We start from the raw sequence: 26,444 nt of genomic DNA on the forward strand, positions 1-26,444 counted from the left end.
TGGCCGTGCAAATGAATTTTGACGCCAAAAACGAAGAATGGCACCACAGTGCGTCGTCGCATTGTTAAGTATTTTTCCGATGAAAGATACCTCGAATGCAATTTGAACTTCCGACGAAGTATGCGTTGCGGAAAATCTCCGCTCCGACGGAATACCTCGCTAGGGCGTAAGCGACATAGCGCTTACGATGTTTTAGGTTACAGTAAAGTCCTAATTATCTTTTGTTCTAAGACTTATTTGAGACAATTTTTATGTGAATATGAATATTTTCTTGAGCAATTGGGCGCATTCACAAACCTAGGTGCTACGTAGTCGAGTGGTGTCTTATTCCTTTTAAGTGTTCTAAAAATACAATTGTATGATGTGCATAATTCAAAATTTTACTTGGCGCTTACGATAATTTGCCGGAAGGGCTCGATATGTTTGTAGAGTTTGATTCAAACTTTGTATCACTATGAACATTACTATGACCCATCCTCTTCCCAAAATTTTACATTCGTCTCATATTATCTTGAAACAAAAAGTTTTGAAGGTTTCACTTCGAACACGTCGCACACATATTTCTTTTTATTTACATTTACATTTGCTTCCGGACACTTCTGGACCAATCGAAATCGATATTTTCTGACTGATATGGATTTCGAAAATCTTGAGTTTGCGACTCTCTTAGTTAAAAATTATATTTTTTCTGTAGTTTTTGAGTCCATCAATGAGAAATTACCATGTATTGTAAATAGATTACAATCATCCTTTGTTCGATAAAGATCTAATCTTTAAGAGGGTAAACTACTTTTTGCATTTTCTTTTATAAAACAACAATGATGCCTATATCAAGGCAATATGTAAATATAAAAAAATGTTATCCTTGCACCATTTCCACTTTTTTTTAATTCATGAAAATTCATTGAAAAACAAAAATAAAATAATATATAAAATATAAGTAATTATTTATACTACTCTATAAAACATCAAGGAAATAAGTAAAAATGTAAAAATAAGGCACAGATATGTTAACAGGATTTCATTTAAATTTTCTACATTTAAACATATTTTTTTTTGTGAAACTAGGACATGTTTAATTTTTCAAACTAACTTTGCGTTTATTGAAATTTTATAAAAATATATAACACACAATACATAAATTTACTTTTATTCAAAATTAACAAACAGGCATGTTTTATTTTTAAAAAGATATTTTATACAAAAGTATGTTCGTTGTATATCGTTTCGTTTTATTATATAATTTGCAGGATGGCACCGGTCTTGAATTTTTAACAATTTGCAACAAAAATGTTTTTAAGTACTTGTATATAGGTAAGTAATAATAAGTAAAATAAAATAACAATTTTTCGAACACTGGTAAAAAAGTTCACATGAAATAAAAAAAAAATACATATTAACCTCTTGGTATAAAACAATTATATAATTAACACTCACATTTCATGTAAATAAGTTCGTTTTTTATATTAGATTAGTGCCTACATCACATTCATATTAAAAAATGGCATTTTGTATAACTCTTGAGTGACAGATCTGTGTCTTTATTTTTTTTTTTTTAATTTTATTAAATGCATTCTATTTTGATTATTATTATTGTACGCTAGCATTCTTATATTTAATAAAAAAAAAATACAAAACATTCATACTTTAAGAAATCTTTTGTCGAAGACTAATTTAACATTGTTAAAAATATTTTTTAAAATAGTTCAATACTATCTTACTTTAGAGTTTGATTATTTATTTGAAATAAAATACTAAAAAAAAAACACAGAAACAGAAAAGCTAAAGTTAAATAAAATAAGATAAAAAAAATTGTTTCTTGTTTTTACGACAGAAAGTTGTGTTTGTAGCAATAAATAAACTTAAGAATAAATAACACTTTTTTTTTGTAAAATATGCTTCTCAAATTACTAAACACAGTATGATGATGGAACTTCTAGAATAATTGATGCGGCGGAATGTCGGAAGTTTGGATTTTCTACTCCAGTAGTTCCTTCTACAACGATCGATCGTTGTTTGCCACCTAATCGGCACTGAATAGTTGAACTGACATCTACTCGAAGTTCACGGTTGTTAATGCTTAAAACAAAATAAAATATGTTAGAAATCGAAAAACTTTAAACAAGTCAAAATATATTTTTTTATGAACCTGCAACTTTCGTTTGGACCTTGAAAATCACGAATTTCGATTTTATTTTAAATTTTTAAGGTAAATTTTACAATGGCCTAACAAAATTATTGACACAAGTTGTAACTAATCAGCATTCATTCTGAGGTTAAATTTTTATTTGTCGGGTTAGAAGTAGGAAGTAGTTTTGATTCGGTTGTAGTATTTGGTCGCTTTGGTTCCTGACAGTTACGTTAGTTACGACTGGTGCGACCAGTAGCCAAATAAACTTTTACCAAAAAGAGAGAGGCTTTGTAGGGCATCTGAGATTCTAACTCTAAGAATTATCACTTTGATCAATTTTAGATTAAGAAGTCATTCAAAATTATTTTAGTGTCTTCTTTTATACAAAAGTTTGATATGATTCTATCGATACTCAACCATCATCCGATACTCTATAGAATTTCTAGTAATATGCAGCATAAGCATAGTACATGCATATTAACCATGATTAAATTTACAAATAAATGCTTGTATTTGCTTATAAGACCCGAGGTCTTAAAAAACACATTTTCGTATAAAGAATTTTAATCTCGTTTGGAAATTAAGATATTTCTATTATCATTTGCCTTAAGCCAACAATTCTAGGCTTTTAGTAACTTTTCTATTAAACTGATGAATTTAAAAATACTAGAAGTAAAGATAATAATTACTTACTCTTGATACTTTTTACATACGATTCCTACAAGTTCTCCAATTCGATCTTCTTCAAGTGGTCTGTTTTCTCCTTGTAACATGAAAACCAAATCATTGTTTGCTGCAGAGTGGAACACAACTAGCTGATCTCGTCCTGGACTAACGCTTATTGATGTCAACTGCATAAAAAAAAACAAACAATTCTTATGCATTTTAATGATGTTATATCTTTAATGCTTACATCTTTAATTAAAATCGATCGCTTCATATTTTTGAATTTATGTTTCGCCCCATCCAATTTATAAACAGCTGTATCTGATATAATAAAAGCACGATCTGCACTTTTGTTGTGTCTGTTGAACTTTTTAACAAATCCGGAAAACAACACGAATTTAAAACCATCAGAGTTCTTTAAATTTTTGACACTTGCTGTGTACCCAATGTAGCCGCTGTTTTCTTGAGAATTGCACAAATAATCACCGACCCATTTTCTAGACTGTCCCCAGTGTTTTCGGCGTCCTTTGAGTGCGCTAGCAGCAATTATTTGCAATCGCATCTGAGGCCATTCGGATCTTGGGAATTTCCGAAGAATCATGAATGCACGCCAGTTGTTAAAGAGATGTTTCAGACGTGGTTCGGCGCTACGGCCAGATAGTGGTGGCTCAGGCCATTGTATGCTCTTTCCATAGTCACGCATGTTCTTAGCATGACGGAATCTTTGTGCTAGATCAGCAACGTACGAACGAAGTTTATACGTCTTATAGTATCGCATAATTACCATAGCTGCCTTCATTTTATGATAATTTCTTCGGCAAATCCAGCCTCGAACTAGCTTCTGCAAAAGAGTTACGATATGCGGAATCATTTCATTGCGCTGGGACTCCAAGGAAAATAATGTTTTTGGAGACCTGTAAAAACGTAATGCCGTGAGATTATGGTTGGTATAATGTAACTTCACTTACCTAATAAATATTTTTGTTTGTCCGTACTTAACATCGTTTATGAAACCCTTTTCATCAATAAGAGCTTTAACTCCTTCTTTGTCGCTACCTGAGCGGAAATTGGGCCATGTGTATTGCGAAATCATTTTGTAGCGTAACAAGAATTTATCGTATCGCTGGCGATGCACGAAACCAGCTCGTCTGACGCGAACATTTTCCAAAAGACCTAAATAACGAACTTGATGTTCTACGCGCATGTCATCGAAAACAGTTGCACTTTTAATATCATTTGGTTTAACACAACGGACATAGAAAGGTTCTTTCTTTAATAAAGTACTGACTAACTCGATCATTGATTTTTGGAAAAGAGTTCCAGCAGTAAGCGGTCGTTTTGTTGTTTTTTTGATGTCTTGAGCACCTTCGGGCCACATTGAACTTATATTCGGATCCTTAGAATGATGTAAGAGACGTTTAAAGTCCTGGTACAAAGTATCCTTGTTCTTTTCAATAAAACCATTAATCTTATAGATTACATCTCCAGCGTAGTGTGTGATTCGAAAGTCTTCACGATGTTTGAGTTCTTTATCCATTGGTTTGAGTTGGCGACTTGTGTAATGAGGATGAGTTTTAAGAGTTTTGTCCATAGCACCAAGAAGTGTTTCGTCATTAACTTTGCCTACACTCAGACAGGCCTCGTCCATAATAGCAATTATGCCTTTGTGTGGTTGCTCAACTAAATCGCAGATAATCTTGAAAGAAAATTCGTTTATGAAAGCTTAAGCAATTAAGTAATGTTAATTTATTACCTTATTGTTGAAATAATCAATGTTTGTCCATTCGATGCCTTCCCTCATGTATTCTTCTTGTTCCTGTTTCAGTACAAGCTCTGCAAAAACGAGTTTTTAAGAATTATTTGTAACCAAGTCTAAAGTCTAAAAATAAGTTAAATACCAATAAATAATTGTTGCAACTTTTCGTTACAGTAATTAATGCAAAATTGTTCGAAGCTATTCGAATCGAAAATTTCAAACCCATAAATATCAAGCACACCAATCACAGAGTTAAATCGAGCTTGAGCTTTCGAACCACGAAATACTATCGCCCTATTTATTCTACTTATAATCCATGTGAATAGGCGATCATAGATTGCTTTTGCTAGAGCATCTTTTCCAAATTCAGCTTGAGTGTCACTGTGCTCTTTTTCCATGACACTACCGCCTGCGGCTATAACTCTTTTTGTAAGTGCGTCTGATATTTCTTTTTCGGTAACTTGAAGAAGTTTCGCTGCTGATTTAAGGTGGGATTTGTTTGCTATGATTAATTCGTCTTCTTGACCTTAAATTGAAAAAAATAATATTTAGATGATTTTTTAATACTTAAATTTTGGGTTTGAAGCTTACTTTGGAAGGTTATGTTTCCTAGATGGAGAATCGCACCTACAACTCTCCAAATTGTATTTGTTTCTTCGGGTGTAAATCCAAGCGTTCTAAAGGCGTTGCAGGTGCCTTTATAATCAGATTTTTCAGTTAGAACATCTATACTGCCCTGGTTGGTATAATGGTACTTCATTGGGTCTCTTACAATATCAAACTGACGAAGCTCATTGTCATTCCCACCTCGAAGAAGCTGCAAAATATAATATTCATTTTAATATAAATTAAGGAGCTAATTCTAGGAATGCAAATTGCAGTTTTAGTTTTATTATATTCACATAATTATCGACAAAATAAAATTGCATTTGATATGCTTTCCGCTTTACTTTATATATATTGCTGTCTCTGAATTATTTCAAGCATGCATTGTTAAAATGAAGAACCATGCAAGGTTGAAAATACCCTGGAATTGATATGGCATATCCTAATGGAACACTTTTAAGTATAAATCAATGGAATCAATTAAAACTTTTTTATGAGTTTTAACGTTTATCTTTGAATTTATCTTTAGACTTTAAGAGGATAAAATTACTTTCTTACACGCAGAGTATATAATTATGTCACAAAGTAAAACATCACTAATTGATTAGTCAAGCTGTTCTAAAACAATCATATCAACTTGATTTTATTTTTAATTAAAGTCCACTTCTAGCGATAACATATTATAGGATTTACCTGGTAAAAACAGTGGAAATTTCTTTCTCCAGGTTGTTGCTGAATAACACGCGATTTTTCAAGTAGGTAATTAGTTATAACCCCACCGACGGGATCAGCTTTATAATCGAATTCAATGTCCATGTACTTTCCAAATCGACTGGAGTTGTCATTTCGGTTTGTTTTCGCATTACCAAATGTTTCTAGGATGGCATTACTCTGAATGAGTACGTTTTTCACTCTGAAAAGAAAAAATAGAAATGTATTAACTATAACATTATTTTACAAAATTTTAATATATATACGGGGTGATTCGCGTAATGCAAATTGAACATGCAGGTTAGGTCAAGACGAGAATAAAATCGTATATATACCTATTAGGCTATTGATTATGTAGTTTAGAAAGGAACTAAGACGTTCACGAGTTTTTATTGCAGGAATCGTTCAATGGGTTATAAAAGAACATAAAACCGCGGAGTGCTATTAAATGAGAGGGTGGAAACTGAAGATAGGGGTGCAAAAGCCTCTTTTTGGTTTTTTCAATATACCTCGTAAACCAAGCAAAATTTTGATATATTGTCTATACAACTTTTTGTAGAGAATTAAATTTCCAATTGGAATAATGTTTTTTAAAAATTGAAAAAAAAATTTCCATACCAAAATAGTCGAAACAATCATAAAAAAAATATCAAAAAAATCGATTTTTTGCGATTTTTTGCTTTTTTAGTTGTACATTTTTTTTGGGTTGAGATAGACATAAACATTGTTCTAAAGAAAAAAATAAGATTAAATTTCCTTCAAAATGCTGTACTCACTAAATTTTTTCATTGAAAATTGACCGAAATATGGCCATTTTAATCTATCTTTTTTTCGTATTTTTAGTTTTACTTAAGTAAAACAGAAACATTTGAGGGAAAGTACGATTACTTAAGCACTAACAACTGATAATGAGATTTTGTAGAGGGGTTAAATACAATCATTGTTTACTATTTGAGGGAGGGTCAATGTCCCCCCGTTTTGGAGGGAGGGGCAATTTTCTAAAAAAAATACTTAAAATTAAAAAAAATTATTAAAAAACAACGGCAACACTTACAGTTTTGATTGATACTTTTTTCAAAAGCTAGAATTATAAACTTAATATTAATTTTAAAATGAAGTTATTTTAATCAATTCTTTTTGAAATACCCGATTTCAAAGTCAAAACTTGTAAAAAAAATGTTTAAAAAGCACATTGAGTACAATTTTCACAAAGACTGTGGACTTCAATAGGATAAAGTAAACTGCCTTAATTGATTTCTTATCAAATCATGAAAATCATAATGTTCCTATGCCTTCTACTTTTTGAGAAAATTGAAAAATAGACAAAATACTTTCTTTATCGGAATCACTCGTTTATTTCAAAAAGAATTGATTAAAATAACTTAATTTTAAAATTAATATTAAGATTATAATTCTAGCTTTTGAAAAAAGTATCAATCAAAACTGTAAGTGTTGCCGTTGTTTTTTAATAATTTTTTTTAATTTTAAGTATTTTTTTTAGAAAATTGCCCCTCCCTCCAAAACGGGGGGACATTGACCCTCCCTCAAATAGTAAACAATGATTGTATTTAACCCCTCTACAAAATCTCATTATCAGTTCTTGGTGCTTAAGTAATCGTACTTTCCCCTCAAATGTTTCTGTTTTACTTAAGTAAAACTAAAAATGCGAAAAACGATATATTAAAAATGGCCATACTTCGGTCAATTTCAATGAAAAAATTTAGTGAGTACAGCATTTTGAAGGAAATTTAATCTTCTTTTTTTCTTTGGAGCAATGTTTATGTCTATCTCAACCCAAAAAAAATGTACAACTAAAAAAGCAAAAAAACTCAAAAAATCGATTTTTTTGATATTTTTTTTTTGATTGTTTCGACTATTTTGGTATGGAAATTTTTTTTTTTCAATTTTTAAAAAACATTATTCCAACTTGAAATTTAATTCTCTACTAAAAGTTGTGTAGACAATATATCAAAATTTTGCTTGGTTTACGAGGTATATTGAAAAAACCAAAAAGGGGGCTTTTGCACCCCTATCTTCAGTTTCCACCCTCTCATTTAATAGCATTCCGCGGTTTTATCTTCTTTTATAACCCATTGAACGATTCCTGCAATAAAAACCCGTGAACGTCTTAGTTCCTTATTACCCTGTTTTTTTCGACATAATCAATAGCCTATATAATTTTTGATATAATTTGATTATAATTTTTATTTTAAATCAATTGCGATTAAAAAGTATTATTATGGTTGACCGAAATTTTTTTTTGTAATTGTATTACCTACCTTCTTATAGATTTTTTGTTGTTTCATTTATGAGTACTTTGAATTTTATACTGTACGTTAAATGTGTTTGATTGAGGGAAAGCACGAAAATTTACAAAAATAAAGTAAAAAAAAACTAAAAATAGTTTAATATTTATATGTAATATTTAATTAATTTCTTATGAAACTAATGTCGTTTTCTTTCACTCCAATGAGAGTACCCTTTTAGTACATATTTTTGAACTTTTGAAGGTTTTGTGTTCTTTGACGCCACAAAAGTTTAAAAAAAAAATTACTCCGGAGTAATTTTAGTACTACGGAGTACCCCGGATTTACTCCACATTTTTAGTCAGATTTACAACGATTTGCACACAGTTTGACATTTTAAAATTTTGTTTGAAAAGTGAAAAATGCGAAAAGATTTTCTTTCAAACTCTTTTGTTATTAACAAAAACAACCATTATGAATATATTTTTTATTATATTCCGCCAGATATATTTCTTCCATTTTTTTCGTTAATTCTTCACTTTTTCGAAAATGAAATTGAAAACCGAATAAAAAAAATTTTCAGCCAGTGCTCTTCATCAATAAAAAAAAAAATCCTGTGCCAGAAAGCCAGATAAAAAAAAACCCATTTTTTTCTGCGATGGGATATTTTTGTTTTACAATTATCAAACTAAGGATGTGTGCTAATTAGGCTGAAAAAACCGATCAGAAGTATAATGAAAAATATACCAAAAGTAAAACTAAGTCCGCTTCTACATGAAGACGCAAAGCGCGAGGCGCCCATAAGAGCAAGGAGGAAATAAAGTTAAAAAAAAGGGAAGGAAGATTTTCTATCGTGAGTCTCCGGTAAAAAATTTTGTGACTCTTTTTGACGTTTCTATTTGATCTGGTTCTTTTTTTTGCAGTTCTGCTTTATTTTATTTCGTCGGTCGCGGAGTCTCCTTCGTCGGTTGTGTATTATTTGCGTGTATAGTAACGTTTTTAATTTATTCTAAGATTTTTGTTGCACATATCCCCACTGGAGTTGTTTTTTTTGTATATTTTGGTGTTTTTTTCGAATTAAAATACATAATCTGCTTTTACACGAAGACGTAGACGCAGAAAATGCGCATAAGAGCAAAGAAGAAATCGATCTTTCTCTCTTCCTTGTTCTTATGTGCATCTTGGCGTCTACGTCTTCCTGTAGAAGATGTCATACGAAAACAAGAACAAAATAAAACCAAAGAAAATAGCTGTCAAATTTGCGTCTTCAAAAAAATACTACGTGTAGAGTAGAAGGAAAAGGAAATTCGAACATAATTTCTGCGCCTTGCGTCTTCGTGTAGAAGCAGACTTATCAACGAACGCTTAGTCTGCTTTTACATGAAGACGCAAGGCGCAGAAATTATCTTCGAATTTCCTTTTGATTTTCCCTTCGGTAAGTCGCGCGCTTCTACACGTAGTAATTTTTATAAGACGCAAATTTGACAGCTATTTTTTTTATTTTATCTTGTTCTCGTTTTCGTATCTATTTTTATTTAAAAAAAAGCACCAAAATATACAAAAAACAACATCAGGGGGCTCTATGTGCAACAAAAACATTTAAATAAATTAATAAAAGTTAGTATACACCCAAATAATATACATCCGACGAAGCGAACTCTGCCACCGATGAAATCAATTAAAGCAAAACAGCAAAAAAAAGAACAAGATCAAAGAGAGACGTCAAAATGAGTCTCAAAATTTTCGACCGGAGACTCACAGGGTAAAAAATCTTCCATCCCTCTTTTTCGAACTTTCTTTCTCCCTTACTCTTCATTGAATCTTGACTTTTGCGTCTTCATGTAAAAGCAGACTTATTATTGTCGTTTTCCAAAATTCAAGGAGTGACACTCCTAGCTATATAATCACTCCGAAAAGGAGTGATTTCAAATTCCAAAATTGAAAAAGGAGTGAATTTTTGGAGTGAATTCTTCACTCCCAAAATTTTGAAGGAGTGACGGAGTGATTACCAATACTTCTACATTTGACTTCATGGACTACTTGTCAAATTGTTGGGTGGTTGTTTTAACCTTTTTGGTGAAGGAAATTATATTTATTTACAAAAAAAATTCAATAAAGTATTATAAAAAATCATTAAAGGTAATTTAAAAGATTGTGTTATTATTTTATTCATTATTTCGTATTCCAAACACATGCAAAGCAAATGTCAAATCACTCCACTTGTCAAATTCTTCGTGAACATATTCCAAAATTGCACAAAAAAGGAGTGATTCACTCCAATAATTTTGGAATACGACATATATATGCTTCATATGTTATTAATATTATTTTTTTTTTCAATCCATAAGATTTTTCCTTAGGCCTGTTATCACTATTTTTTTCAAGGAAATTATCCATTTATAAGCTTGTCACACACACAATTACAAAAAAAAAAAAAAATACTCATTATGTTCTTTCACTCCAGAAAAAGGAGTAAAAATTTAGAGTACGCCTTAATAGAGTGAAAGAAAACGACATAAGCATTGTTCGACTTAGTGGCCTCTTTCATGATCTGCAAATGTCCTAAGTTGCATTTTTGGTTTTAAATAAATACATAAATACAAGCAGAGTACTAAATCCCTTTTTTATTGACAATTATCTTTTTTAACTCAGAGCAGATTACGGAACTGTCAAAAAATATTTATTTTAGCTCAGGTACGTCAGAGCACAAATTTTTTTAGCTCTGAGCTTCATCGATTTGCACAGGACAAACCGACCGAGCAAATCGAGCGTAAGGCTGAGCGAACCCAACTTCACTTATGTTGATTAGAGTGACCGCAAGAAATCGATTTTCGAAATTTGGTCGGGGGAACCCCATAAAATGTTCCGCCTTTGCAGATTTTTAGATAGCCAAAATTTCAACTCGATTGGATAAGTCTAAATGGTGCCGACACTCGCTCAAAGTATCAAAAATCTCTGTTTTTCACTGTTTTTCGCAGTGAATTAGCTCTAGCTTCCAAACAGAGGGGGTTATTTTCACTTTTTATATATTAAATTAAAGGTAGTGTTGTTACACATAACTCAGTTAACAAACAAAAATTAATAAAGTTTTATAAGAAATGATAGTTTTTCGCTCTGGTGTATTTCATAATTACAGTAGCGAGCAAAAAAAATGCAAACAATAAAAACATTTGCATTTTTTTGCTCGTCTAAAAACGCATATTTAGGTAGACTTTTGACCAAATAATTGTTTTGGAGTAAAATATTCCACAAATTGACTCTGTTTAATGAAAATAAAACAGTTTCATTATACCAAATTTGGTAACTTAGTTCTTGTTCAAAACTCTTTAAACTTTTTTCGTTTGCATTTTTTTTGCTCGCTACTGTATATCTGAGAACTCTGAATATAATCTGCTCACAGCTCTTTTCTGGTCGCTCAATGATTTTCACAGCCAAAAGAGATAAAAAAAATAAATTGAGTTTTTTACCAATCGAAAACCCCATAGTCAGCTAATACATAAAGCCTCAAGAGGCGCGACTCTTTTTAAACATAATGAGTGCAAAAGAGAAAAAAGATGAAAGAAAAAATTATCCGACCGGAGAGTCGTGGGTCGTGAGTCCGAGACTCTTTTTTGACGTTTCTTTTTCCACTTTTTCTTTTTTCAGCATTCCCTCTCATTTCTTTTTGCTTCTTGGTGCAATACAACAACAACAAATTTTAAATCAAAAGAGACATGTCAAATTTGAGTCCTCGACTCAAAAGGCAGAATGATTATCAAAAGAAAATTCGAAAAAAGAGTCAAGCCTCTTGAGGCTTCGTGTAATAGCTGACATAGTGTTTTATGTTTTTCATTTATGTTTAACTGACTGCATTTCGTTAGGGCCAGTTGTACAAACGTGGATCAGCCTTGGTTCAGGAATTTAACCCGCCGATTTCGGTGGATTAGCTGCGGGTCAACTTCGGTTCAAGCATGAATGTTGCTATTTTTACATACATATATGAACCTTGAACCATTGCTAAACATCAGCCTTACTACCGATTTCAGGAGATAAAAGTTGCTGATCCACGGATTAAATATTTGTACAACTGGCCCTTAGTCTGACGTTTTTGAACTCTCCTCTTTACATTTATTTTTTTTATAACTTGTATTTGAATGTAATATATACTAAGTTATTTAAATTTTTTTTAAATTTAGGCCGTGTGTGAATTGCGTTAAATAGTTAAATTCGTGTAAAATGTTTGACACTATTGAGGTGAATAAAAAATTTTCAGCTGTTAAAAATTTATTGGGCTCCGGGACCTGGTTAAATTTGAGTTAAATTTTTTTTTGCAGATGGTTTTGTTTTGTTTTTTTTTATTAAAAAGGATTATCATGGCAGAAAAAAGGAAGACAAAATTTTAAACAATAAATTCTTTTTTTGAAATTATTTTGTTCACCTCAATAGTGTCAAAAATTTAACACGGATTTAACTATTTAACGCAATTCACACACGGCCTTATAATCCAAATAATCAAATCAATTGAACAATATATAGCAGCTTACGAAAAATGCAACAAAGAGAAAATTGAAATATTATTTCAAATAACATATCTTACAAAAGAAGATTATTTGTAAGTGAAAAATAAAAAAAAAATTATGTAACATAAATGACACTGTGTTACGTGATTAAATTTACAATTTCTTTTATTTTTTATTGTAATGCAACCTCGGATAACATTGGGTGCATATACATTTATCGTAAGTTTACTTCACTTTCTGAGTCATGCAACTCGATAGATTTGTTTAATTTTATCTGATAAATTGAAAGTATAGTTCATCAAAACCGAACACAATAATAAATTAATTAAGAGGCAAAACTACATTAGGCTAAAAAGCAAAATAGTGCAGAGGTAAAATGTTTCTTTTATAGTTTTGGTCAAGAAAACTTACAAAATGGTTGCAGAAAGGCTTGAATACTAGTTTAAGAAAATGGTGGACAAAAATTTAAAAAATTTCGCATCATTAAAAAATTTAACATTAGCCTATTCTGTTACCTATTAATATACTTAATTAAACTAACCAAAAACACAAAAGAAAATAATATTTCTTCTTTGTTTTATACGCTGATGAATATGACGCTCGATTTCATGGTTTACAAGGTGTTATTACCCCTTAAGAGTTTCAGGCGAGTTGTGTGCAGATTCAGTTAGAAAATCACACACTCGTTTCAACTATACATTTTTTATCTGTAAGTGAACAAAAAATAAGTCAAGAGTAATGATAGAATAAAGTGATACAGTATTGAATTAACCCTGAATTGATCAACTTTTTTCATTGATAACACATGAAAACTTACCTGAGAATTTTTCTTACTTTGTCTGGGGGGCTCGCCGCTCATGGATTCTAGCTGTAAGGGCCTCAAGGTAGTACTACAAACTAAATCTTTTTTTACACTTTTGTCGCGTGAAGGAACACAAAACCTTAAAAAGTGCAAAAATAAGTACTAAAAGTCGGATCCAATGATATCTTGTTACAATCGATATTGTCAAGAGATTTATTTCTCTGCACAACTGTGTGTGAACAATATATCCATATAAAAAAAGGTTGATCGAGAATTTACAAAAACAAAAGTTCACGTAAATATCAAATACCGAAGTGAGTGTGAAAGTGCGGGTGAAAATAGGCGTAATTATCGGTAAAAATCGAGATCTGGGAAATTTGATCTTGGATAAATAAAAAAGGATCTCTTTTGGCATATAAAATTTGAGATACCAGGGTATCCCAGTATTTTTTTATTTTTGATTAATAATAATGGATCTTTTGTGGCAAATAGAAATTCATATAGATTTACGTAGAGAAGTTGCATTATTTGTTTTCTTTTAATCAATTATTAGATATTTACCTTTCAATTTCGTTCTGGCCTTGAACGTTTGTTACAGCAGCAATATACTTCATGATTATTTTTGATGCTTCTGTTTTTCCAGCTCCTGACTCTCCCGAAATAAGAATACATGTGTCTTGATGTCTTTGTTTGAGAATTCTATGTGCTGAATCTGCAATGGCGTATAGATGTGGCGGATTTTCAAATAATTCTCGACCTGAAAAAACAAGGACAAAGATTAAATCAAAATTAACAATTTAACATTTGCAACATTATGTCAACACAGTTTGTATGTTAATTTTATTCATAGCATTTTTAAGAGCTAACCTTTGTATTTGTTTATCGTATCTGGACCATAAATATTCATTTGTCTGTAAGGATTCATCGAAACGCATACTTCTCCGATGTATGTGTAAATGGATCCAACTTGAAATCTGCAAAAGTAAAATAAAATTTGATACATTAATAATTATTATATATAAAAGAAACTAAAATTGAACAGTAATATTAATTTTTAAAAATCTTCTTAAATTGATACAACTTATACAAATAAAAATAGTTTAGGCGCCATTCAACTATTCTCACGTCCTTATGATATGTTTTCTACCTTCATTATGGATATAAAAAAATGAGATGTTACCTAAATATTTATTTTGAGACCAGTGATTGTAAAACATTTTAGCACTTGTACAATGTTGCAGCATGCAGCATAGTTTGCACTAAACTTAACCTGGAGTAAGGCCGGTAGCAGTGCACATATTCATTATAAAAGATGTTTGCTTTACTGCATCATAAAGGGTCATAGTGTTAATAAAGCCTGGAAGAATAATTAACAACTCATACTTATAGATATACTATCATACATATTATACACTGCGCGACGCTAAATAGAAACAAACATTTTGCGCAGGATCAATTCATTCATTTTCTGTGATTGTTTTTGGGATAAATTTGATTTCAGAAAATTGTTTTGAAAATGAAATTTTGTTAACCCTGTAAAAAGGACAACGAGGGGATATAAATAAAAACAAGCGGATATAAATAAAATGCACAACTAGGTCGGACTTAGAGAATTCAAGTTAATAAACACTTTTAGAGTTTTAAATATAAATTTAAAAAAAATTTCAAAATCGTCAGAGTGGGATTTTTGAAAAATTTTAAATAAAATTGGTATGTCATTTTTAAGTTATTATTTATCAAAATTTAAAACCAAAGTTTTAAAAGAATTCAATATCCCGTTGTAGAAAATTTGATTCGTTGAATTTAAATTGGGAGGAATTCAGATAGAAAAAAAACCGACAGGTGCCGTTAATGATGGTTTTCGAAAGATATTGATCTTGTCAAAAAAACAAACATTTGATTTTTTAACAATTTTAAAGAAATTTTTGGTTGGAGAAGAGCAGACATTAAGGGGAAATTTTTGTATATTAAAAACATTTTTCTTTTACTTTTTTTACTTTTACTTTTATTTGAGCTTTTTTGGAAAAATGCAGTTTTATTGCAATAGCTTTGAATATTACGTGTCCAAAGTTTAATCAAAATCGTTGAAAAATTTGTATGGGAGGAACACTTTCTAAGCGAGATATACATATATATAAAAAAAAACAACTTTCAAAATTCCATAAAAATCATCTGTACCAAATTTGAAGAAAATCCATCCACGCGTTTAGGCTGTGGAAATGAGTACAGATTCTCACAACCGCACAGACGTACAGACGCACGGACGGAATTGCGAGACCCCACTTTTTCGGAGTTCTCCATCATCGTAATGTTAATTTTGATTAAAACATCAATTTTTTTCGACACGAAACCAATTCTTGCCCTATAGGCTATAGAGCAAGTAAAAAGAAATCAAATGGGAATGGGAAAATTTGTATGAAAAATGGACGTTCCGCAGGCAAGAATGATTATTTTATTTTTATATAATTATAATTACAAAAGTTTTATCATTTATGACGTATGTTCATCATCCAAACGGATAAAATGCATTTTTGTATTAACAGATTTCGTCAATATTTTAACTTTAAAGAATATTTTAAGTAGAAAATATTATGCTCTGTGGTCTGAAGATCTCAATCATGAACATTTAACTAATAGATTACAAAGTGTAAGCTTTTTAAAACAACAGTTTGGAGTCTGTTTTGAGAATTTTAAATATAAGTTAAAAATATAATTCAATGCATTAACAATATTAATATAGCAATATCTTATTTTCCTAATGCAATAAAAAGAAACGTCCTAAGTAAAAGTTTTTCCAAAGTTATAGTTTTTTTTTTCATTTGAAGCCTTGTTTCTATTTAAGTGACGCGAAGTGTAAATGCATTTCATATACCCGTTGATTGCTTGTTGGTTATAATAATTATCATCCTCAAAGTGTGTCTGGATACATAAATGTGGGACTGTTGATTGCTATATATATATTAATTTTAGGACACTTCACGGAAATGGAAAAAGAAATCAAATATCAAAGTAATTATTTAAGAGATGAACTGTCCAGAGGGCCCAAATTAAGTGTTTACTTTAGAGCTTCGATTAGTTTTTCACTTATAAATTCAAAAAGGCCTATATAATAGAAGAAGTCACTAGAAACAAGTTGAAGAAGATACAATTAGCAACTACAGCCCTGTTTCTCCAAAAATTCTTGAAATACAACACTCTTAAAGTTGGAATTTTGTGTTACAAAGTAGATAAGGCAAAATTGTATGGGACTTGGACCAAAGGCGTACAACAATAGAGAAGGGAATATACCTCCTCGCGTACAACCATGAGACTGGTGTCAAATCAGAGACAAAGCCTACGGCATACAAAATATGAAATGAAATAATTGGACGAAGGTCTTTGCTTCTAATGACTGGATATGATTTTAATGAAAATTCGATTTTTCAATTAAAAAAAAAGTATTCCTGCGGCAGCTTCTAAGTAACAACTAAAATACACCGATCAAAACGGTCGGCCATCAAATACAAAAATGGTGAACGATAAAATTTCGCACTGTCCCAATTTGATTAAAAAAATGGTATTGAAAGCGAAGGTTTAAACACCCGATGTGAAAGTCCTTAAAATCAGCTCACAGACGTTCTGTATTACTTCAAGCTCTGTATTCTTAGCACTCACATCATTCAAAACACAATTAATGAATCCCAAAAAAAAAAACAATAATTACTTTTTTGCAGTTAGATACTTCTTACAGTTATGATCATCTCGAAAAATAGAAATCATTTTAACCAAAAAGGGAAGAAGAAGAGTGCTTATTTAGAAAAGGTTTTTTTCGTACGATTTTCGCAATTGTTTTTTTTTTTTTAATAAATTAATATAAACAAAGGTAAATTCGAATGATAAAAAGGATCCATCCTTTACAAAAGCAGAAGTTTTTATTCTACATAAAAATGTAATACTTCCTTCACAACTGGAAACTGCTAAAGAAACATATTAGCATGACTGTGAGGTTATCTTATTTTTAATGTTTTACTAAAATACTCGTAATGACCATTTTCTTAACTCAAGTCTCAAAATGAAGCAGACGAACCTTACCACGGCCCGCAGTGAACCTAAGCCATTATCTTGGACTCAACCTTATAAAACAAAGCTTCTTTCCTTTACCTACTTGAAACTCTATACAGAAACTTATACGACTCAACTTGTATCTATTCGCCTATAACTGCAAATTTCTCTGAAGGCAGCACTTCAATTTTTACCATAAAGATGATAATAAAGTAAAGAATTAATAACATTAATTTAACTACCAATAAAATAAATTCAGATTCAACATAAATGCACTTCAATGCAATAAATGAGGTTTAAAAATTAATATCATTACAAATGCATAGTTGATATGAAAATAAAAAACTTTTGCGGTAGGGACTTGAATGCTATTCTGTCTAAACTTTAATTGTATGTCAAACTGTGTAAATGAATGCTTCGAAATGGATTTTTTTTTATTGGCAATTATATCAGGAACAAATCAAGTTTTGGTTTAAAGCCTTTTAATTCAAATTCTATATGAACTTTTTTTCTCCATTTGTGCGGCGCATTTGATGGTTGCTATTAAAATTATAAATAAACATACTAAAGTTCGTATGTTAAAAAGTTCGTTTAAGAAATAACTTTTTCGCCAAGACAGAATGTGTAATTGTGTTACCCTAAAACAGAAAGATTGATTTGAAATATATATATTTTTTTAATTTTAATTCATTTGTTTTGCAAGGCTTCTAATGCGTCATTTTACTTGTCCCTCTATTCACTGTGTAGATCCCAATCCCCCATCTGTTGCCTAAAAGCCTTAACTATTATTTTTTTCGAAGAGACAGTAAAATTTGTAATTGGTCTCAAAAAGCCAATGAATCGTGTATCTAGAACTTAAGTGTTAAAATCGTCACTTACGAGAAAATCAGACATCAAGAAAACGATTCCATGAGAGGTACCGTGAATAACTGTCCGAAATTTTGGTGGTGAAGAAAAAAAAAATAGAAGTCAATCGCTTCAAAGGTTTAAGTTTCCACTTGAGATGGAGATATTTATCATTGTAATATCATGTCTGATTGTGACCTCAACTTCAAGTCTTTTTCAAATCTTAAACTCGTTCCATAGTACCTAAATCCACAAGGAAAAATGTTGATAAGTTTGTGCTTGTTAAATCTGAGAAAATGCAAACTATTATGCCCTTTAAACAAAATTACCTATTTTGTAAAGTTTTTTTATTTAAAATTGTCATTTAATACCTTGATTTTAACAATATCAAGAATGCGTTTTAAATGAAAAGCAAAGTCACAATAATAATAAGTTTATTGATTGCGCACAAACTAAAACTTTCAATGGCATTCTTTACGATTCAAAAAGCAAACGACAAAAAAACAAAGAAGGCTAATAGGAAAGACAAATAAACAACGACAATATTTTATTTTACACATCTTTTTAATCCATCCGATGGGCAATACCATACACTGTGAACCCAAATTACCCCGAAACTAGATTAACAGCCAAGAAACTCAATAAAATTTATTTCCGTCAACATTACTCTATTGAACATGACCAGAAAATTGTTAAATTTATACATTTGTTAAACAATAACGCAAAAATAAACAATTATTATTATGTATTATTATATCTTGGCTGAGTCATGTCAAATATTATTATTATATTATAGTCACTGACACTCGCTACAAGTAAATGAGTTTAATTTAATAGCAGTCAGAATCACACATTTTAACATAAGCTTTTCATCTTCGATGATATAATTTCTATAGAATAAGAATTCATGCCAAACAAGTTGATTCATCATCTTAACAAGTGAGTAGGTTAATTTTTGATCGGCAATGACATTTTTGACGTAATTTTTTACAGTGAGGTTTTATATTTTCTGCAAATTATAATGAAGTAAATAGAAATCTTTTATTATAGGTATGTGATACAAGACTAAGTAGGTATTTGTTTTTTTTTTTTGTTTCAACTTAAGCTTGCACTTGCTTTTGCTCGAACACAGAGAAAAAAAAAACAAGTCAAGTTAAAGAAATGTTGTTTTAAAAATACATAACGCGATTTAAATTTTGTATGTATTAAGGGAATGTATATGGAGTCACCGACCCGCGTGAATAGGGACGAGTTTGGTCGTAAATGAAAGGTGACGTTGAGCTTGTTATCTATGTGAAATATTTTTATTTAAGGTTGATCTCAAAATCAAGATTTCGGCTGTTTTTTCAAACAATTGATCGTAGAATGCGTACCTAATAAATAACGTACAAAAATCATATTGGTATCAAATGAAAAGTATTTTTGCCAAACTCGTTCCTGTACGCGGGGGGGGGCCAGAAAATGAGCAATTCCCTTTTCTTTTCGATTTGGTATGGTTTCGTTATGATATTAGGTAGGTGCATGGATTATATTTGTTTTTATACGAACAAGATGTTTTAGTTTTGATTCAAAATTAACCCATTTCTCATGTTGCAAAACCGCTAAAAGATTAGAACCGCTAGTTAACCGAACCGCTAGTTAAAAAGAGCCTCAGTTAAAAATTATTGGTAAAAGAACACAACATTTTTGGCTTCTAGCATACTTAAACGATACATCGATTTGTTTGTTTTTAATATAAATTTGTACAAAATTTTCAAAAACTGCTTTACTCTACTCTAAATGTCGGAGACTTACATATTTATGGATGAAAAAAATTATACTATTTTTTTTGAAAAAGAATTTCTAACTGCTAAAAAATGAAATGAAGCCATTTCAACAAACTTTGCTCTACCCTATACAAAAATCATTTTTTTTTATCCGATGACTTTTAACATTCGTCACTGTACTAATCAAAATGCTACTTACAACTTGTTGAGCTGATTCATGAATCGCGCTCATAAAATATTGCATAATAGCAAGCATGCGACTCACAAGGACTTTTGCTCATGGCCTACATCAAAGTGTTTATTGTTGTGTCGGGTGATTTTTTTGTAAATAGATTCAAACAATAGCGTTTCTTGGTTAATAACTTTTTAAAAATAAATTAATTTTTGTTTAGTAGAATGATGGTTATCAGTGTCCGGAAACTTAACGCGCCAATTAAAACATTTATTCAATGGTAAACAGTCACTTCTCTTTATGAATGAATCGTGTAAAGAAAACAAATAATGTTATGTCAGACGATTTCCTAAATTAAAATAACTGTCTAGTTAACGGCTTGTTGTAAGTCATGTGTGTCGTTTACTACCCACAATTTTATAATTAAAAATGTGGACAATAATGTATCTTGTAAAAGGAACACTTACATTAAAAAAGGCATCAAGTTGAGCGTGCGAGGAAGTCGCATATCAGCTAATTAAGACATATACAATTTGCCAATTTGTCAACATATTTGTTCGCATAATTAAAATAGTGCAAGAACTCGTTTAGAGAGTAAAGCACAGAACATTAAATTTAAATAATCGACAGTAAAGTATAAAATTATTATGAATGGAAAACAATCTTCTTTCCACTTCAGATTCTTTGATGTAGTAAGCTTAGAACAAGTTGTTGCCCACAATCAGAGGGTCATAATAAGTGCATATAATGATGAGAATTTAAAACTAACGAACAAATTTACAAATTATAAAAATGATTAAAAGAAAAAATAACATTTATATATATATATATACAGTACCTTGCCATATTATTAGGCCCAAGCAAAAAAACTACAAATTTTCATGTTGCTCAGTTTTTAAAGTTTTTGTCGAAATATCTTAAATTTTTTTTGGCTCATTTACTTACACTACTTATCATGTAGATACGGATTGACTTAAAAAAAGTTGGAATAACATACTGTGAAGGTCTCCTGTCTTCTACGAAAGAATAAACTACCAAAAATCTAAGAATCTTACGTAATAACCAGACGATCAGAGCTTCACTATTTATGCAAGATGGGGCTTTTGTCATAAAGTTAAGAATGTCACGTTATTCCTCGATACAAAAATTTAAGTATTGGATCCGTCTGGAAATATTCCGGTCATGAATTCCATAGAAAACCTCTTTTGGAGCTTATTCCCTTTTGCACGTTATTTTTTATCAAAATTTTTGAATTCTTTAAATTTTTTTAAGTCAATCCGTATCTATATGATAAGAGTAAGTAAATGAGATAACAAAAAATTCAGGATATTTCGACAAAAACTTTAAAAATTCAGCAACATGAAGCAAAAAATTGTATTTTTTCGCTTGGGCCTAATAATATGGCAAGGTACTGTACATAATAACGGTATAGAAAAAATCGGTCCCCGAAATCTGCCACCCTAGGCTCAAGCCTACACAGCCTTCTGGTAAATCCACCACTGGCTATAACCGAGGCCTTAAGTAAGCGTCATGTTTTGGTCCCATTTTGTTTGCCGTACCATGTATATAAATGAAACTAGAGGGAAAATAAAATTGTTTAACCCATTAGTTCCCTCAAAAGAATAATGTTATTTTTTCGTTTCCTGAACAATTTTTACAGGAAACAACTCAGGCCATTTTCGACCCCCTATAAATTCCACACCAAACATGCGAGATGCCAAAGAATTCAAACTCGATTCATTTTTTGACCTGGTCAAAGCCAAACTCCGCACAAAATTTCAGCTCCTACGATGAGTAGTTTCTGAGATATAGGGCTTCAAAAACCGCAAAACCCGTAACTGACTCACTGACAGATCGTCAAAATTATGGAGAACTTCCCGCTATCGTAGAAACATTTAAAGTTGAGAGTTTTAGCCAAGGGGCATGGCAACTTTAAAAATCGGTAGGTAATTAAAAGAAAAATTGTCAAGAGAACAATCAAATTTTTATTGATTCAAATTTGAAACCAAGCTTTAGTACTTGGTACACCTTTACATCTTAGTACTTTTTGTGCCAGCATAATTTCAACATAGGAGAACTTAGCTTCTCTACTACAAATTCATACCACAAATTCATATAAGACGATGGGGATGGACAATGCAAAAATCTTTTAGGCTAGGCTTATAGTTCGGTTGGAGTTGAGTTTGACGAATTTATTTTACATCATCAGAAAATGTGCACAGCGAGATTTCGTGCCCATTATTTTGCAGTTTTACTTCTCAGCGATCGATGAAAGAATTGTGAAAGAACAATTAGGAAGGAAGAATAGGTATGTAGGCTGTGTAATGCATGTTTGGTGGGTTGTTTAATTGTGCATATTTGTGGGGGTCATTAATATTAGACGTTGTTCGATGAGGGATTGTTTTCGTTAGATCAGGCTATGAAATAAACACCTTGCACACCCTGACGATACGCCCTGATGAAGGGTCCAGGGGAAAAACAGCACTTAAGTCCATTCCAACTCATTTCGAGAAAAACGCATTTTAAAATGTTGTTCTCCATACAAGTTAGTACTATAAGCTCACAATTTATTTATTTTTTCAGCAAGGCTTAAATTTGTTTTATAAAAGTAAGGATAGTGCTCAGTAAATACTACAAAGACCTCATCATTAGTTTATTTTTGACAAAAAGTGGACAGGACCCGTTTTTCCTCTGGACCCTTCATATATATAACATAAGAACTTACAAATCAAGAAAACAATTTTTTTAGTACCTAATCTAAATTTTTTTATCAACTTAATGGCTTTTGTCTTGACGCATTTCTCATTCCAAAACAATTATCCCAATAATGTTTGAAACTATTTTTTACAGATTATTTATGTATATTTCGTTTTCTTCTGAGTCATTAAAATAAAAGTGTGCAAATAATATCGGTGTGAAAAAGAGTAAAACAAAATGAACACACAACTTTAAGGCGTGTTAATATTTTGTATTTATCTTATTTAGAATATATAAAAAAAAACCTACAAATACTTGAACATTATTTGTTATCACTCAACACGTCTGAGTTAAATTATTTATTATTATCAGTTAGTCATCAATTAATGCTAAAAAATAAATTGATTATCTTATCGAATATATTTTTGAAGCACATTATGAATGATACACCAAAAGTAAAGCTATTCTATTATTAGATAACTCATTATGTAAACAGAAATTCAAAGAAAAAAAAAACAATTACATTCTGGGTTCATTTACACCATGAATTGAACACATTCGTTTATACCAGACCTAAACAAACAAACACTGCACTGAAAATTAAGGATGCTACTGAATTTTAAGAAACTGATCATATCATGGATTGCTTTATTTGACTTATAAGTTGATTTCTTTTTTTTAACAGCAGGCCTCTAAGCGGGGTTGAGGTCAGTTTTGTTATATACATAGCTTTTCTTCGACTGTGTTCGATCCCGCTTAGGAGTACATTTTTTTTTAATTTTTGAGCAAAAATACATGAGATAGACAGACTCAAAAGTCTTCCACTATATTTATGTAATTAAAATTCACTTAAAATGTATGGATCTACATCCTCTGAATGGAAAATCTAAATTTTATTCCAAATTAAGTACACAATTATGCAAAAATTTAAGGTTCTACCGTTCAGAAGAAAGTTCCATAATTTTGTGAGTTTGAGAAACAAATTATGCTTTGATTCTGATATATTTATTTAACCTTAAACATTATAATTAGAAGTTTCTGGCTTATTGTAAATAGAGTTACAATGCCAAAATCGTTAGAGCTCTTAGATAAATTTTTATTTCTCCTTTATGTGTTCTCAAGCTTTGGCTAACATGAGAAGTTTTTTTTTTTAATTATAAGTTATTTATTAATTTTTTCCAAACCAATACATGATCTTAATGCACATTAAATAGACGCTAAATACATTTTAGAGTTTTGTGTATCGCAATTGCAACAACTGTGCAAGGAAATGAAACAATCATATAGAGGAAATATAAAAAGAAACTTGAATAAGACACTTTATTGAATTCAAAGGAGAAGCGAAGCAGTAATTACATGCAACTTTTTCAGGTAAGGTAAACATGCAATAAGATAAGATAAAGTATTGGTATTTACAATAATTAAACTGCATTTGAGCTTCTTATAAGCATTACATTCTTACAATTTATAAATTTTACAAATCTATGCGTAAACAAAAATTTTAAACGAGTGCCCTTAAGACACGAGAGGAAGTATAAAAAAAATAAGTTTTTAACTTATTTTATGTTTATTTCGTTTTATCAATTTAATTTTTTAGAAATTAACTGATAAGTTAAACATTCAACCAATACTTTTATTTGTTAAATTAATATGAATTGCTTTTTACGATAAGATATGGTTTTTTTTGTTGAAGGACAAATGGATTACGTAATGATTTGTTGGGTTCAAATCAAAAAAGATAAGACTTACTTTATCTTTATCGTTTTTTCTGTTAAATTTGTGAGTTCTTGAAAACAAGAAGGGTTTAAGTAACAAATTTTGAGTAATCGGCATTTGCGTAAAGGCATAATAACCCCAAACTAAAAAAAATTTCACATCATATGTCATAAATGTAAAAAAAATCTTAAGAACCCCCGTACACTGCAGAATTTCTATCGGCCGACAGTTTAGGCAGTCTCTTAATCAGTTATAAAGATTAGGAAAAGTTTTAATGTTCGACAAAAAGTTTGAGGTGCTACACAATTGAATTCAAACTAAAATATTTCCTACAAGCCGACTAAATAGTCGGCTGACTGTGGTCACATTAGCAAACTAATATTTGCGGGAGCACACACGGTGATATTCAGGCATAGGAAAATGACAGGACATAACTTCCTGCATTTAAATTTTTTCATTTTCATTTAGATTTGTATTTAAAAATTTAGTCCTTGTTTTGCCTGACCAATAAAATATTTATGCGAAATTTAATTACTGTACAATCGAGTCTAAGGGGTTTTTTGGTGAATTTTAACCATTATACTGATAAATACGACCGAACATTGAAAAGGGTCCTAGTTGTCGTTATGATTGTCAGTTCGTCGTGATTTTGGTCTCTTTTGATTTGCCATTAAAAAGTACCATTCCTCCTAAGCAATTGACATCTCTTCAAAATAATCTACGAGATTTTATCTTTGTCATTTTTAACTAAACTTGGTATAATTTTTTCTAATAAATGTGCAAAAATTTCCTCTATTGCTTTTCCTACCCCTCCATTCCGCGAACTTTTTGAACTAACGTTGTAGCTATTTCTAAATTACAGCAATATAATAAATAATAATAGAACAAAATATGTTACAACTTACAATATCTGTTTTGGCACGCTAATTGCGCAAGGCGGTCTTTTGGGAACCTACAGTAATATATTTTTACATGACTTTTAAATGGTTGTGTTTTGTCGTTTTCTATTGACGAATCTCAGAATGGGATTTGTGAATTTGACAGCTGAAAGGGGGGTGAAGAGGGGAAATAGTGGACGAATCTCAGATTTCATGATCTATTTGCGTCTTGAGATTCAAAAAAATGACAAAAAAATGAATCTGAGATTCAAGAATCTGATTCTGGATTTTTATCAAGATTCACGCATACAAACACACGCACTTTCACACACACTCCTCTGTTTGACATTTGTCTGAACATTTGTTGTTGTTTTATTTTTTTTATACGCGCAGATTTCGCACACAATTACAAAACTAGATTTCATATTCTATTTGCAGTGGAGAATCTGAGAATTTTTAACAAAAATCTCAAAAGTCAATAGAAAACGACATTAATGTGTTAAAAAACTAAACTATAACTAAGTTTCATCATTATGGTTTAAGAAGATATCAAGGAAGTTAAAAGGACCCAAAGGTTAAGTATAAGTAATCTTTTTGCATAACTCTCCCCTAGATTGGGGGAAAACTGCCTTTTTAACCTGAGTTACCGCATCTAGTGAAAAAAGTATAAGATCTCAAATTTTGTTAAAGAAAAAAGTTATTGCAGTAGTTCAGTCAACGAAGATTGAATAGTAGCTATGTCCTCCAGGTATAACATTACTCAATGTCCCGAACTAAGGCCGTTGACCGTATGGTCTTCGTTTTGGTGCTTAAATAATTTATTAAGGACAATAAGTTTCGCAGATATAGTGAAAAATATAAAAATACAATAATTCTGGGGTGGAATCGGCTATTGTGATTTGTGATCGGTG

General features: G+C 30.8%; 1 protein-coding gene across 2 annotated transcripts in view; it reads right to left on the bottom strand.

Annotated features, from left to right (window-relative positions):
• Nucleotides 1-1,540: 1,540 nt before the first annotated feature.
• Nucleotides 1,541-26,444, bottom strand: part of LOC129920946 (unconventional myosin ID) — a 31,176-nt gene continuing 6,272 nt past the window's right edge. Inside the window, exons 3-12 of one of the 2 annotated variants that reach the window (XM_056002504.1) lie at nucleotides 14,285-14,391; nucleotides 13,979-14,174; nucleotides 5,853-6,072; nucleotides 5,145-5,370; nucleotides 4,696-5,079; nucleotides 4,551-4,630; nucleotides 3,766-4,493; nucleotides 3,045-3,711; nucleotides 2,825-2,982; nucleotides 1,541-2,079 (exon numbers count right to left, since the gene is read on the bottom strand). In XM_056002504.1, the coding sequence (XP_055858479.1) occupies nucleotides 1,911-2,079; nucleotides 2,825-2,982; nucleotides 3,045-3,711; nucleotides 3,766-4,493; nucleotides 4,551-4,630; nucleotides 4,696-5,079; nucleotides 5,145-5,370; nucleotides 5,853-6,072; nucleotides 13,979-14,174; nucleotides 14,285-14,391 (2,935 nt within the window). In that variant the 3' untranslated portion in view covers nucleotides 1,541-1,910. Of the gene's footprint in view, nucleotides 2,080-2,824; nucleotides 2,983-3,044; nucleotides 3,712-3,765; nucleotides 4,494-4,550; nucleotides 4,631-4,695; nucleotides 5,080-5,144; nucleotides 5,371-5,852; nucleotides 6,073-8,149; nucleotides 8,299-13,978; nucleotides 14,175-14,284; nucleotides 14,392-26,444 lie in introns of those variants that run through there. The other variant, XM_056002505.1, reaches the window with a different exon arrangement.

Source organism: Episyrphus balteatus, chromosome 1 (assembly GCF_945859705.1).
Source record: "Episyrphus balteatus chromosome 1, idEpiBalt1.1, whole genome shotgun sequence".
Classification (NCBI taxonomy): domain Eukaryota; kingdom Metazoa; phylum Arthropoda; class Insecta; order Diptera; family Syrphidae; genus Episyrphus; species Episyrphus balteatus.